General features: G+C 35.1%; 1 protein-coding gene across 6 annotated transcripts in view; it reads left to right on the forward strand.

The window, feature by feature from the left end:
- The window catches only part of RFX3 (regulatory factor X3), a 101,517-nt gene that overhangs the window by 48,008 nt on the left and 38,228 nt on the right, over positions 1 to 15,281 (forward strand). For all 6 annotated transcript variants that reach the window (XM_056514896.1, XM_056514900.1, XM_056514897.1 and 3 more), the window contains 2 exons: positions 3,127 to 3,251; positions 10,127 to 10,224. In XM_056514896.1, the coding sequence (XP_056370871.1) occupies positions 3,127 to 3,251; positions 10,127 to 10,224 (223 nt within the window). The remainder of the gene's footprint in view (positions 1 to 3,126; positions 3,252 to 10,126; positions 10,225 to 15,281) is intronic.

A 15,281-nucleotide genomic window follows, 5' to 3' on the forward strand; every position in this document is an offset into this window, starting at 1 on the left:
TGATGCAGTGTAAAGGAATTACACTCACTGCATCACGGACACAATGCTAGAAAACCTTTCAGTAAATAGGAAGATGCTTAAGGTTGACTGTCAAACCATATCATATGACACTAGCAGGAAAAATCTGTACAGTGTACTGAACTACATTAAAATTTTGCATTTAGGGTAGAGACTTAAATCTAAACAATGGAAGCAATCCTGGCTGAATGCCAGGTGCTCACTAAAACCACTCTATCACTCCAGTCCTCAGCTGGACAAGGGAGAGAAAATGTCACTAAAAGCTCATTGATGAAGATAAAAACAGGGAAAGATCATTCACCAATTGTCACAACAGGCAAAATATATTCAGCCTGAGAAAAAATATTTTAATTTATTGCCAATCAAATTAGGGTAAGATTGTAAGAAATAAACCTAAATCTTCAAACCACCTTCCCCTCATCCTCCACTTCCTCGCAGGCTTAACTTTATTCCTGATTCTCCTACCTCCTCCCTTCCAGTAGCCCAGGGGAATTTGGAATGGGGATTTGCCATCAGTTTCTCACACATTGTTTCTGTGGCAGTTTCCTTCTCAGGGGGTGAACTCATACTCTTCCTCAGCTTCTGTGTAGGGTCCCTCCCACAGAAGATAGTCCTCCATGCATTTCTCTTTGAGTCATTCCCGTGGGCTACAGTTCTTCACAAACTGCTCCAGCATGGGTCTCTTACATGGGGTGCAGCCCTTCGGGACCAGGCTGCTCCAGCTTGGCTTTCCCTTGGGATCATAAGTCCCTCCAGCAAACCTGCTCCAGTCTCAGCTCAGGCACCTTCTCCTGCTCTTCCACTGACATGTCTTCAGGTTCTCTCATATATTTTCACTCCTTTCTTCTGTGACTGCAATTTGCTTCTGCCCAGTAACATTTTCCCCTTGGATATCTCAGAGGCACTACCACTGTCGCTGATGGGCTCAGGGCTCAGCTTTGGTTTGCAATAGTTCTGTCTTGGATCCAGTTGGCACTGTCTTCATCAGACATAGGGAAAGCTTTTGGCAGCTTCTCAGAGAAGCCGCCCATGTAGTCCCCCTCACTTGCTACCCAAACCTTGCCTGACAAACACAATAGCTCTCTCTTCTTCCTCCCCTATTCTTTCTGAACATGCTTTCTGAGCCTGTGATTATTGCTGGCTGCACTCCACCCATGGGGTATTTTACCAACTTTGAATTGGTACTACTAGGCTGCAAGGTTCTAGCAGCATGGATGCTTCCAGCTCCTCCATATTTATTGTGTGGGCATCCATTTTAATTGTTAGGATTTTAACATATAAGAGTAATCTGAAAATATGTTTGTTTCTTCTTTTTCTTTTGTATGCTGATTTTTGTCATGTGTGCTGGGTCCTGAAGTGCATACACTGCTTAAAAGTAGAGGGTTCAGTTAACATGAAACTGAGAGTCTGTTGATAATCTAAAATTAGTTTGATCAAGAAATTATCTGTCTTTTTTAATATTTCAGAAGAAGAATTTAAATCAATCAGGTGTGCCATAGGCATGGTGTCCTGGAATTCAAACAAAGAATGGTCCCAATTGGCAAAGTCCTGGCCCTGTCGCCTGAGCTTATACCATATTTATATATCTGTTTCTTGCTTTGCAGTGGCTACATTTGAATGCAGAGTGAGCTAGAGATAGTTGGAGGGAGGAACTGCAGAAATCCAGCCTTAAATCAGCTTAAACTGCTGTAGAACACAGCCTTGAGAGGGAAGTTTGCTATTGACACCTGGTTCTGTTGTCAAGCAAGGACACTGAATTTTTTTGGTACAGTAATTAATCCCTCCTACTATCTACTTGTATGTCCCTCAATTTTTTTATAATGGTATTGTCTCAAAAAAATTGTAGTATTTTGGGAAGCTTGTTATTTCATAGTGGTGGTGGTAGGGATTAAAGTCCAGTTTCTTCAGTGTCAGCCATCGGGGTCTCATGAGTTAAACTGAAAAAAAAATTACTTGCATAGGTCATTCTAAGTATCTATAGATATTTTTTTTTTTTTTTTTTTTTATCAATCTCTTTTATTTTGCATGATAAAGCTGCTCATTTTTAGTGGCAGTGGTTCTCAGATTGCCAAAGTATTCTGTGGCTAATATAGATTGATAGAGATTGAGCACAGTAAAATTTCTTATGGAACATTTGGGTTACAGCCTACTAATTTGTGTTTGTTCACTGTGATTCTTCACAGACACATACAGCCTTCTGTTTTGAAGGTACCAGGTGAAGAAGAACCTGTCTCATCTATTTTTTATTTTCACTAGTTAATCATCCACTGCTTAAAAGAAATTTAAGAAGAAAGGGAAGTAAAGGCTGATTCAAAGTTTTGAGTTCAATTTGGTTTGTCAACAGTCAACTGTATTGTCATTTTGGCTGTGCAAAATTGAGGAACCTGGAGCTCACAATCTATGTTTCATATGAAGGCGTGTCATTCTTTCTTGTCTTTCTGATAAGTTTTCTTTGTCAGGGATTTTCCTTGATTCTTGAACCGTTTCTTTATTCTACCCAAATTTTGTTGTTTCCTTTAAATATCAGGGCCATGATCATAGGCCATAGGTCTACTATTTATGTGTTTCTAAACGGTTTTAGTGTCAAAAAGTTTCTTACTATTTGTTTTAGTGCTTTGTACTGAATAAGGTTATTTGAATGTTGTTTTTTTTCACTATGACTCATTAGATGCTTTTCAGAGTTTCCCTTCCAGAGTAGAGGCTGTCATTCTGTGGCCTGGTTCAAGAATTTGAATGTGTAGAGATTTTAGTGTAATTCAGTAAGACACAGAAATTAGATTTAGAATGCTGACTAGTTATTTATAAGCTCAAAGAAGAAGAAGATCTGCTGCTGATTTTTCAGAGTTATTCCTAAAGTGACAAAGTTCATATATGTTTCTTCATGTTTAAGCAAAAGATATTTCAAATATAAATAAAGTAACATAAAACCCCTTTTATACAAACTCGTGTGCTAATAGGGGAAAACATCTTTGGACTCATAACAAGATTGGTATTAGCTAGTTTTAAAATATTAATAGAAATAAGGGACAAATTATTGTGCTAATGTAAGTAATAGAATAAAAACATTTATGCACTAACTTTTTGATTTTTTATTTTAATTTTATTCAGAGATCACAATGCAGACATCAGAGACTGGGGCGGATACAGGTTCGACTGTGAGTTTACAGACATCTGTGGCTGGTCAGGCAGCAGTGCCCACACAGGTAGTACAGCAAGTACCGGTTCAGCAACAGGTACGTGGCTGTTAATTTTGAGAAGATTAAAAGAAAATTCCTAATAATAGTTCTTTACAATATAATGAGGAGTTTGGTTTTGTGCAAGACTGCTAAAGGAACTTTTGCTCTGCTTTTATCAATTTTAGTTTGCTGGAATTAAAATAACCAGAGAAAAGCAAGCTGTTTTCAGGATCTGTTCCTTAACTAGAGCATCTGACAAGCTCTGGTAGTACTCATACATTATTCTAACTGTTTTTTATTATATAATTCATGCAGTAGCTCACAGAAGTTTGCTTTATGTTACTGAATATTTACATTTTTCCTTTAAATAATGGATATGTTTCTGAAATTATTGGCTATATAGTTTCTTCATCCATTTGTATGTCCAAGTAAGTGTAATTCAAATGTAAAGACGAAAAACACTGTTCTTTGCACTTTTAGGCTTGATATATGCACAATGTCATGAAAGTTTTTGTGGTATGACAATCAATAACTCATAGTGTAAATTTGCCAGAAAAGGAAGATCTGTATAGCAGCCAGCACAACGTACTGTTCTGTTACATAGAGTGGTTTCTCCTATGCAGCACCTATGAGCTTTATAAGAAATGGAGGGAGAAGAAAATTCGGCACTAAAAAGAAAAAGTATGGAGGTAGAAAATGGCGACTCAGTGTGAAAGCCGTGGTGGCTGTCCAGGATTTTTCCAAAAGATACAGAAATTAGCTGTCTGTATGGTGGATATTCTGGATGACATCTGATTTTTATCAAAATCTGACTTCCCATTTTCCAAATCAATTATATGAGAGCTAGACTTATTTTGTTAAGTAGTGCCATTTGTTTCTTTGCTGGTGGAGCATTTCTCTTTAATTAAACTCTTCAGCATTTGTTGAGTTCTTAAAATTACAGCGGATTTTTATACATGTGTTTCACAGTCTCATCTTTGTTGCCCTGAGTGTGTAAAACTGTTCCTGATCACCTTTACATACATTTCCTTTAGTACTGCTATTTCTGAGTATCACCTTGTATTGAATACACCATTGTTATATTGGACTGTTTTTCCCTGTGGACATAGTAAGTTATACTTTTCTGGCTGACTCTTAACACTGACTGTATAATCAGCATAATGTTTGAGAAAAGAAATCTAAAGGATCGGGGATTGAAGACCCAACAAGAACATTGGGAAATCCAGTGCAGTGATTGAAACACATATGTATGGGAGATATGTGTAGAGAGAGATGATTGGATTATGGAAGTAGTGAGAAGGAAGGGAAGAGTGAAGATATGAATATGTTATGCTAGCAGGAAATGTGGTGAAGGATGTAGGCAGGATAAGTAATTTCAATTGCAGGGTTGAAAAAAAAAAGGAACAGCAAATATAAAAACAATCACTGTGTTGAGGAAATTGCAAGTAAGATTTGTCTTGAGGAATGTATAGATTGCATTGGCTTAATATTGTCTCTAAGTACATTTGATAGGAATGGGCTAATTTGCCTAAAGAAAGTAAGGAGAAAGAGCCATTATATTGGCTATTTTGATAAAGACATTCTTTTGATGGCAGAGGGAGGACTTACTATTTCTGCACATTTAAAGTTACCAATGTTGAAAGCTGGAGAAAAGGCTTTAGGCAAGAGTGTATAAAATATGGTTTCTTTTTTTTATGGGTTATAATGGACATGCATAATGATTTCAGCTGTATCCAAATTATGTGTGAGTATTCAAATTTTGATTATATTATCTTGTGAATATACATAGCTAAAAACAATTGGGCACTTCTGTGATTTTGTTAAATTAGGGGATACTGTAATATGGGACAATTCGATGTGAGCTGAAACTTCCAAAATATGATTTACAGTAATTTATTAGCGCATTTTAGTGAATAATGCAATGTTAAGTCAATTTGTTTTTAATTAATATTAAAACAGTGTATAGTAGTTAATTTTTCTAGATGGGAGATTTCTGTTACCCATGTTTGTATTCCTGTATGCACACCATATTTAAATGACATCACCTAAATGCATTAATTTGGAGTTCATTTCATGACATCGTATTTCTTTTATGCATAGAAAATTTTTTTTTTTTTTTCAAAAATGAAATATTTTTGTCCTGAAGAGGAGCAAGCTGAATAAGTGGAAGGGCAGACTTAAGTGCCTTTTCTCTTTGACTGTGTTAGTACTTAGGCATCCTGTCTCTTGAACAGTCAACAAAAGAGTAACTGTTAATGTTTTCAGCTAAAACAAATCCCTAATTTCCATGTAGCTGGTATTAATATGCTGCTCATAAAAATCTGCTATAATGCTCCAAGAATAGGGACAGTAAAGGTATCATTATATGAAAATCTGAATTTTTACTCTTGCAAAAGTGGCTCTAGTGGCAGCTGGTTTCATGCAACACAACAGAAGTCACTCTTGAGGTGGCATAGAGGGGAATAAGAAGCAAAAAGCACCAACAATAAGACTGAAAATGTGAGAGTGTAATTAAATTCTGTTTAAATAGCCAGAGGAATTCTCTTAGTCTTCTGTTTTTTTGAATACAGGGATTTTTCATTAATACCTCATTGTTTTTTCAACAGGTGGTCTTCAGCTCAGTGCAGTAAGCTCCGAAGGATTCAAAATTAAACTACTTTTGTGCTTATGCCATGCAATATGAAAGAATTGGAGAAATAAAATTTAAAATAGGTTATTTTATAAAAATATATCCATGCATCTGAAGTTGGGCAAAGCATTTCTTCACAGTCATTGAATTTGGTGGCTATCACATTCACAAAGCATTCTATCATTCATTAATTGGAGATGCAGACTTTTGCTAATCAAAATTGCTCTTAATGCAAAATCGTGCTTAGCATATGAAACACATAATCATGAGGTGACATTAGCCATTATATAAATATGAATGTGCTTAGAATATTGCAGCATGTGCTATTTATATGTTACTTGCCAAAAGTAATCCATACTAATGAAGGAAAAAAATATTTTTATCTCCAAGGACAGAAAATGTTGCACATCCAAGCTGTTTGCAAAGACACCGTGGATAATTATATGTTCTTTTAAAATGGAATTTAAAAATCCATTTATTGCAGTGTTGTTCTAGTCTTTGCTTACTAGTACTTTGAACAAAAGCACTTTTTATTGGAAATCAAAGTTCACTCTTACATTTTAATTCATGCTTCGGTGTAATTTCAGCATTTCAGTATGCTTTTGTGCACTTTATTAACTTTCATAGATAAAGTATAACTTCGTCCCTCATTTATTCCTCTGAGGTATTATAATTAAGAATACAATTTATTTTTGCCTTTTTTTTCCCTTCTTCAGCTAATAAATATAACTACACATGTATAATTAATAAGTTTTCATTCACCTCTTGTTGTCCTGCAACATTTCAGCTGCTTGCTTCTAATCCTATTCCAGTTTTTTATTTCTGGCTAGAGTGACAGAAGCAAGAGGAATGAAAACTCTACTGACTGACCTTATTTAAAAATGTTGAAAATTGCTATACAAGTTCATTAATTTTCTGTTTTCCAGCCAGGCAATAATGAAAATTACCATGGCCAGTTCACCAGTCCACCCTAGAACACAATTCTTAAACTTGCATACTGTTGCTCTTTAATAAATATTTTATTGTGTTTTCTACTTTGAGCCCAGTTCAATTAATTATTGGAGTATTTTTTAATAAGGTCACTTAGGTTTAGGTCTCTGGAAAATGCTGAGAGAATAGTCAACAATTTCTGCTCTGCCCCAAAAAACTACATGACTTAGCTGATACCACTCCTTTAATAGCTTAATAAAAGGTGAAAGGATAATGATAAATAAAACAAGTGAAGAAAAAACCCTTTTTTGTCATATTTTCTACAATTTTTCATGGTGTTTTGTTTCCTCATAACCAACTTCTCCCAAATAATTTTGTGTTTATAGAGAGTAAATATACACATCTCATTTCTTTCTGTTGAAGATTAAAAGAAAATTCAGAGGCATTAGATTTAATTAAAGCATTATAAATGAAATTAAATAGTAAATAAAATTAGTATTGGAAATATCATATAAAAAAGATTTTCATCATGGCAGAAGTTTCATATACAAGGCCATCCTAAAGGCTCCTTACTTAGGGAAAATATTTGTGTCTAACCTTCCCCACCCTGAAGTTCTTAGTACAGTGGAATACCATATAGTGACTGCAGCTTCCTTTGGCAGGATAATGAATTTTACTGTAGCAGTACTGAGTTTCAGAGAAGCTGAAGCAAAGTAAGTTTTTTTGTAAACATTTTTTCTTACTGTATTGGAAACAGAATAATTCAGTGGCCCTCTTGATCTTCAGCATTAGAGGAAAAACATTTTGATTTTCAGAAGTAGGTAAAATGTTTTAACAGCACTGTAGCATATCCATTCTTAAATATTGGTTTAAAAATAAGTTATTTCTATGCATAAATAGTCCTGAAGTTTTCAGTAATATTATGTAGGCTAGTAAAGAACTTATATAAAAATTGCTGGAAAATTGAAATTAAGCAATGAAAATTTTAATTTCAACAGATTTTGGTATTGTTTCATGGTAAATAAAATTTTTATTGGTCTTACTCCATGTTAGAGTAACACATTTTGGAATTTTTCAGTTTCCCGTCCAATAGACAGCAAACGTTGATGCACTGTGTACACACTTTGTCTCTGCAGTATTGTCTCGGTTCTGACAGAAAGGTGTTGCACTGTGCTGACTCTGATGTTTTTGGAATGGGTAGCAGCTTGTAGTCAAGAATAATGGGAGGATATAATGCCTTGTATAGAAGGGGAACATGACCTCTCTGTTTTAATGATGTGTTTGTACACATTGTAGAGTTCCATTTTATCAGTATATGCAGGTTACAGGGAGAAAATCATGTCTCTATTAACAACAAAATAGTGTGGGTTATTTTTAATAGAAACTAAGCCGCATTCAGTGTGCGTGAATAGGGAACAAAGTGCATTTTGGGAGTAGTTGGATGAGAACATGGAATTGATACTGACAACAGCATCATTTCCACAGTGTTACCCCATCTGTGCTACTGAGAGAGAAAATGGGGCATATCCATTACATGTCAGGTGACAAGCTACTGGTTTTAAGAACAAAGCCCGTTTTCAAGATGTTTTCTCACAGCATAGGTCAAGTAGATCAGTTTGGTGTTCTGTAATAGACTGATCAACAATGACTCCCCTTCTCCCATTGATTGAAGGTCATAGAATTGACTCACCCAAAACGAAGAAATATGCCTAGAGTTGAATTTAAAAAATATCAGAGTAAGTTGCATATATGTTTCACAATAAAGCACATACAGATTTTGGCCAATTATTGCATGAGAGAGTTTTTTTGTCAGAGTTTGGCAGATCTGGATATTGAGAGGTATAGATAAATGACAAGTTTACAGGTCTTTCTTATAGTGGATTCAGATCAAGCACATTCCATGAAATTATGTTTGAGTTAATTTAAGTTAGAAAGTCAAAAGTGAGGGAAATAGAAACAATTTAATTTTGGAAGATGGTTGCACAATACAGCTATTTATTGTTTTTTAATTCAGAGAATCTAAGGTCTTGGTAATGTGCATGGTTTTTGATTAGAGTTTTTTGAGTTTATTTTGAGAACTGCACCTTTCTGTTAAATAACTAAATATTTCTAGGAGAAGAAATGTACACAGTTGCCTTACCTTAATAATTAAGCAAACATCTTCAAAGTATACTTTTTGAAGTTGAAAAATTGTATTTCAGGTGTATGTCTCAATTTATGTAATGATTCATGTAGGAAATCAGGAAGCTTTGTATTTTAACAGATATCTTAGCCATCCTATTCTGTCTCATTGCTGTTAATGGATAGAAGCATCTGAGGCATGAAACCGAGACTGATCTGGAATTATGGTGTTTACAGTCCTTAGAATCAACTGGATTAGACTGAAGTAGCCTTATAACAATAAGTATGAGAAAAATTATTGTCACCAAACATTATATCTATTTACTAAATAACTACATTGATACTTTCTTGATTCAATTCCTTGGGTAAAATTTGTCAATCTGTGAAGTCTCTGCAAGTCCTTTAGCATGTTTTAGATTCTTGGATTCTTTGCTCCTGGACCAAAATATGGCTTCTCTAAAAGATGGAAGGTGCCAAAGATGAAATTCTTCATCTTTACTGTGGCAGAAGACAAAATATTAAGACTGGAGAGAAAATTTGCATAACCTGAAACATTCCTATAATAGTATATGAATCAAAGGAATTGATGAGTGGCTGTCCTTAGCAATACATGGGATGATAATCCATGTCTTACTGCCTCTTGTTGTTTAGTTCATTAAAGTAAAACAAGGTTGTGTTGGAGTTTTTAATAGCTGATAATATTCTGGGAAAGGGGTTACTCAGACAGGAGGATTTGGCCCCTAATTGTACACCGTAAAAGAAATCTTGTATCACTGTAGTTTGACTCCAGTTAAAAAAGAGCTGAAGCATCTTAATGAGAACATTTATTTCTAAACATACTGCAACATATTTGAGCTATGATTTTATGGCTTGTACTATTTAGGACTTAAATGGAATAAAATAAAACATAAATGTAATGAAATTATACTTTCTTCTGTAGTAAGTGTAATTCTTCAGCTTGGTGCAAAGCAAAGTTACACTTCATTTCATCTTTGTGCTCTCCAGTTCATTATGTCTTTGGCACTGAAAATATGTATGCTTCATGACTGGGCATCTTCAGTGTTAGGGCTCTGTTTACCAAATTCATAGCACAAATATTGTGTAAGAGCACTAATTTTCTTTGCTAGTGCTGTGATATACCTTAAGTAATGTTGAGGGCAGAGATATCCCAAATTGTTTAGAAGCTGCTAGGTGCTCTGGAGCATTGGTACTTCTTTATGATATTCAAAACTTCTGGTATTCTTGTTTTCAGGTACAGCAGGTACAGACTGTGCAACAGGTACAGCATGTCTACCCAGCCCAGGTTCAGTATGTGGAGGGAAGTGACACAGTCTACACTAATGGAGCTATGTAAGTTGGAAAATGGTCAGAATTTTAATGTTCATTAAAATATGAAGTTAGATACATATTTTCAATTAGATTATATTGACTACTGTATATTAAATTGGAAAGAAAAATTATTCAATTACAGTTCTTCTTGTTTCAAAGTAGTTTTTTGGATGAAAATATGAATTCACACTATTTTTTTTTATTAAGGCAGAAGTTTTGTGTAAGTAGAATTTTTGTGATTGTTTAAGTTGCACCCTTATGGCATGATGTTTTTTGAAAAAGTATCTTCTAGTTCATGGGTATGTTCTGTCTGAAAGACATTGTAACACTTCTGTCCTCAGGACAAAAGGCAGAGCCTTCTGTCTTCCTGATTGCAATCCTAGTGGCAAATGATAGAGAGGTGCAGCATCTATCTAGTTACTATCTAAAGAAAGTTGTGATATAATTTCATTCCTGTGTTTCATAAAATGAGATCAGTTTTTTTTTTCCAAAGGAATGAGGAAAAGCAGAGGAAGAAAATTAACAGTCTCATTTTGCTGCTTCTTAAACATCTTTTTTCACATGATTGTGCATTTCCTGCTTTCCCTGCTTTTTCATCATCAAATTTCTTTCTTCAATACACAAGCTAAGAAGGACTAAGAAAAAAAATCAAGCTTTGATCTGTTTTCTGCACGTGACCTAGTTTAGTAACAGACTTGGAGCAACACCACCTTGTAAATTGGCTCAAACTTCAAAGTAGACTATGTTGCTTCTCAATGTCATTTTTTCATTTACCATTTTTGCTTTCTAACTGGCTTTATGAAGAAGTACAATTTAGAAAGCTTTTTGATTGTCTGAAGGTACTTACGTATTGATGATAATCCAAAAGTAATTTGAGAAAATAATATTGTTTGGATTCAGAGACTTAGGATGCTAACAATGACGATGTTCTTTGGTCTTTTCTACTAGCACGTTTTGATTTATTCATTTTTTCACATACTGTCTTCTCCATTTTTTTTCTTACTTGTAAATCCTAAACTATGTATTTTAAATACGTATTAGACTTCTCTATTGTTCTGATTTTGTCTGGGATAGATTTTCTTCCTAGAAGCTAGTACATGGCTGTGTTAAAGACCTGTGCTACAAATGGCATTGATACTATCTACTGTGAAGAAAGTAACTCTACCCCAGCCAAAGCCAGCACACACATACAGCAGCATAATGACATTGTGACCATGATAGCCTATTAGCCTCCAAAAGAGGTCGTTCTTAAATAAGCTGTTTTTCAAGTTTCTCTTTTCTTTCATTATTTTTAAATTCTTGTGTGTGCTTTTGGGACTTTTGGCAGTGTATAAAAAGTGTACTACACTACTGATTACAGTCCAAGGGAAAAACAGAAGCAGATGTGACTGACTGCTTGGCAGGAACCTTCAGGTTTCTGCTATGTTATTGTATTTCTATATCTGAATCCCTCTGTCAGTTCCTGCAAAATCAGTCAATAGGATATAAAAGAAGAAAGCTCTTCTTAGAATGTGAGCCAAATCTATATTGTTTTTCCTTCCTACAAAGAAGATTTTACCTATGGTGCTGTGAGCAACAATGTAGTGGACAGACAGTTCATTGCTCAATCCTTACAGGAAGATTTACCTTTCTAAAGACTGTAGTTTCATTAGCAGTGAATGGACCCAGTTTGTGTTTCTACTCAGACTTTTTAAAGATTCTATATAGTGAAGCACATTTCCCATATGCTTTTATACACCAGATTTTGGATAGTCTTCCCATGATTATATGTTTGATTTGATATATTTTATGATAAATCAAAATCTTAATTCTAACACAAAATCAGATATAGGTTTGTTCCATAATCTCTCAAGCAACAGTACTGCTCTAGCAAGGTAATAACAAGTCCGCAAACCATAGTTAAGGTGAAGACATTAATTCATATGGGAATCTCTGGAATAAATTGTCACAGCATGCCTGATGAAAGACTTCACTTTCCTCTCTGCTCTCATGAGACCCCACCTGGAGTGCTGTGTCCATTTCTGGGGTCCTCAGCAATTAGGAGGTCATGGACTTGTTAGCACTGGAGCCCGTCTCTTAAAAGGACAGATGAGGAAAGATTTAGAGCTTTATTGTGACCTTCCATTACTTGAAAAAGGCTTACAGAAAAAGGCAGGAGAGGGACATCTTTACAGGCAGATAACGATAGGCTAGAGAGGCAATGGTTTTAAACTAAAAGAGGAGAGATTTAGATTAGATGACATCAGATATTATGAAGAAATTCTTGGCTCAGAGAGTGGTGAGGAAGGTCATCCAGAGAAGTTGTGGATGCCCCATCCCTGGCAGTGTTCAAGACCATGTTGGATGGAGCTTTGAGTAACCTGGACTAGTGGAAGGTGTTCCTGCCCATGGCAGGGGGAGTTGAGCTAGAAGATCCTTAAGGTCCCTTCTGACCTAAACTATGCTACAATTCTGTGAAAGAATTGTCCTTTATTTTAAAACACATACTTGCAAACTAGCACTGATTTAAATCCGTATACAATAGCAGTAAAGGATACAGTTACAATATATATCAGGAAAAAGTTACCTAATTCTTTGGATTATAAAAGTAAGAAGTTTGTCAGGTTTCATAGTTTTTGTTAAGTGTAACTGTTTTATTCCTATAATGCAGTTCTTCCCACACATTTTATATCATGATTTGTCTACACTTAGAAGTTATTTGGTTTTATTATAATGGGAGGGAATAAAACAATAAAAAGGGTGTAGCCTGCAACTTGTCACATATGTTGTATGATAGGAAAATATTTGAACTATGTTATCTACATTTGTCTCTAGTTAACAGCAGTTTTGCTTGTCAAGCATATCACTCTATCCTGAAACAAAAGTGCATTGTTGATGCAATAGCATGTACAGGCTTACCTGGCTGTTCAGAAAATATTAAGACTATTATTGCTGCACCTATGTTAAGAAGTCAATTGGTTCCACCTACTAGAAGTGAACTTTCTTAATACAAGTTGTAGAACTTGAATAAAAGGTAGCCACTTACCTGGTAGTTCTGATGCGGCAAAGAGGGTTTTAATTGCTGGGATTGCTCAAGGATTGTTATTGCTGTTGGATCCAAACAACATTCTTCACCAACTTGTTGCACAACCATTTGTGGTGTTTATATTGGCAAAACACACCATTCAAGCAAACCCAAGGATTTACTGTTACCTTAATTGAAATCTTAATGGTTAAATAAAATAATTATTATCAATATAGTTACAATTGTAATCTTCATACTAGTTTCTAGTATCTATCCCTTTTTCTCTGACATCATCCTTTTCCTTTTACCCTTTTGCATACGAAGGTGAATGGCTCCTCTCCGAGTTACAGAGAATTTCAGCAATTTACCACTAATACAGGTGTTATGTCTGAACAATGTATGATGGGTGGTAAGGGCTACTCTACAGTGTGTCCACTTGCAGATATTTTTAAAGTGTTCTAGTATAGTCCATATTTTATCTATTCTTCACTGACTTTCATTTCCATAATTTATTTGAATTTCTTTAATGTCTGTTTTTGTCAGAATGGATACTTCTTGAATAGTTATGCCAGCTCATGGTCTTCTTTGCTACAGTTTTGATTTAGGGTCATGGATTGTTTATTGTGTGCAGACCAGCTATTTGATACTGTCTGTTAGACATTACAATGCCTCAGCATTTTAATTATAGGTTTCATACCATACAATCATAGAAAGCTAAGCTAAAATGGAAACAGATTAAGTAACATTTAACTAATTATTCAGTAATCACTGCTAGAACAAAACTCTAGACTAAGACAGAGAAGCCTAGAAAAAGAGAACCTGAAAAGCCCGACTCCTGAGGTCTTGCAGATTTAGTACATGGCCTTTGACATGTTCCTGACGGTGGCAGTGCCATATTTCTTGGACCATATAGGTCTGCTGTACTTCATCAGAATTTTAGAAATCTGTAATTAATGTTTCCTTAACTGTCTAAATTACAGATCATTAGAATAAAATTTATTTTTAATAAATTAATTTTTGTTTTCATTTACTATATTCCCTGGTTTGCCGGGTTTTCTGTAGCTGTGCATTGTGTTCACTTTTATCGCTTTGTTTCCATGTGCAAAATGGTCTTGAACTGAGTGTTGAAGTTCTCAGTTCTTTTTTATGACTAATAAATGCCTCTCTATTATAATTTAATGGCTATGTCATGTTCTGTTGTGACTGTCCCAGGATGTATGGCACTTCCTTTTCTTCCCTTTGCTTAGGATAAGTCACCTCCAGAATCTGGCTGTGATAAGGTCTTCCCTACATATTAGACAAAGGATTCTGTTCTCTCTAGTTTCTGTGAAGCTTACTATTAGCTTAAGGACCACAGAATTATTCTGTAAATTTAAAGGAGTTTGAGGCTATTGTTCTGGCATGAAAGAATTTTTTAGTTTGGAGGTGTTCCAAGGCTGAGCACTGATGAATAGCAGTCAGTGGATCGGATATTTATATAGAATCTGATAATAGGTGCAGATGGGTTTAAATTATTTACAATGTGTGCATGTGCACACTGAAAACTAAGGGAGGACAAGAACAAATTTACTCTTTCTGTGACATTGTTTTTATTTTTCTCCTTTTTTCAGAATGTCAGTGTCTTTGAAGAGACAAAAGTGTCTGTAAAAGTTGGGCTCAGTAACATTATATTAGAGCCTGTAAAGTAGGGTAAGACATTGCAATTAATTTGCATGGTAATACTGGGGCTTATTGAATGTAGAAATTAATTCTTTTCTGTTTTCATGTGCAAAAAAAAAACAAAACCTTTAAACAACATTATACCACAGCTCCAGCTCTTTTATTTCTAGTGTTATATTTTGTAAATCAAAATGTATATAAGCAAGCAATGAGGCATAATAGGAAATGCCATGAATTATTGTACCTTGCAATGCTAGTCCAACTCTTACTGGTATTGTTAATTTCTAATGTGGGATTTTAACATCAGGCACCTGTTCTAGGCTTGCTTAATCTGAATTGAGTTCACACAGTGCCTGACTTTCTTTTGCATGCTCTCAGGGTAAACACGATCTAGTTTGCACAGCCTTCTGGAAAC

This window comes from Oenanthe melanoleuca, chromosome Z (genome assembly GCF_029582105.1).
Source record: "Oenanthe melanoleuca isolate GR-GAL-2019-014 chromosome Z, OMel1.0, whole genome shotgun sequence".
NCBI lineage: Eukaryota > Metazoa > Chordata > Aves > Passeriformes > Muscicapidae > Oenanthe > Oenanthe melanoleuca.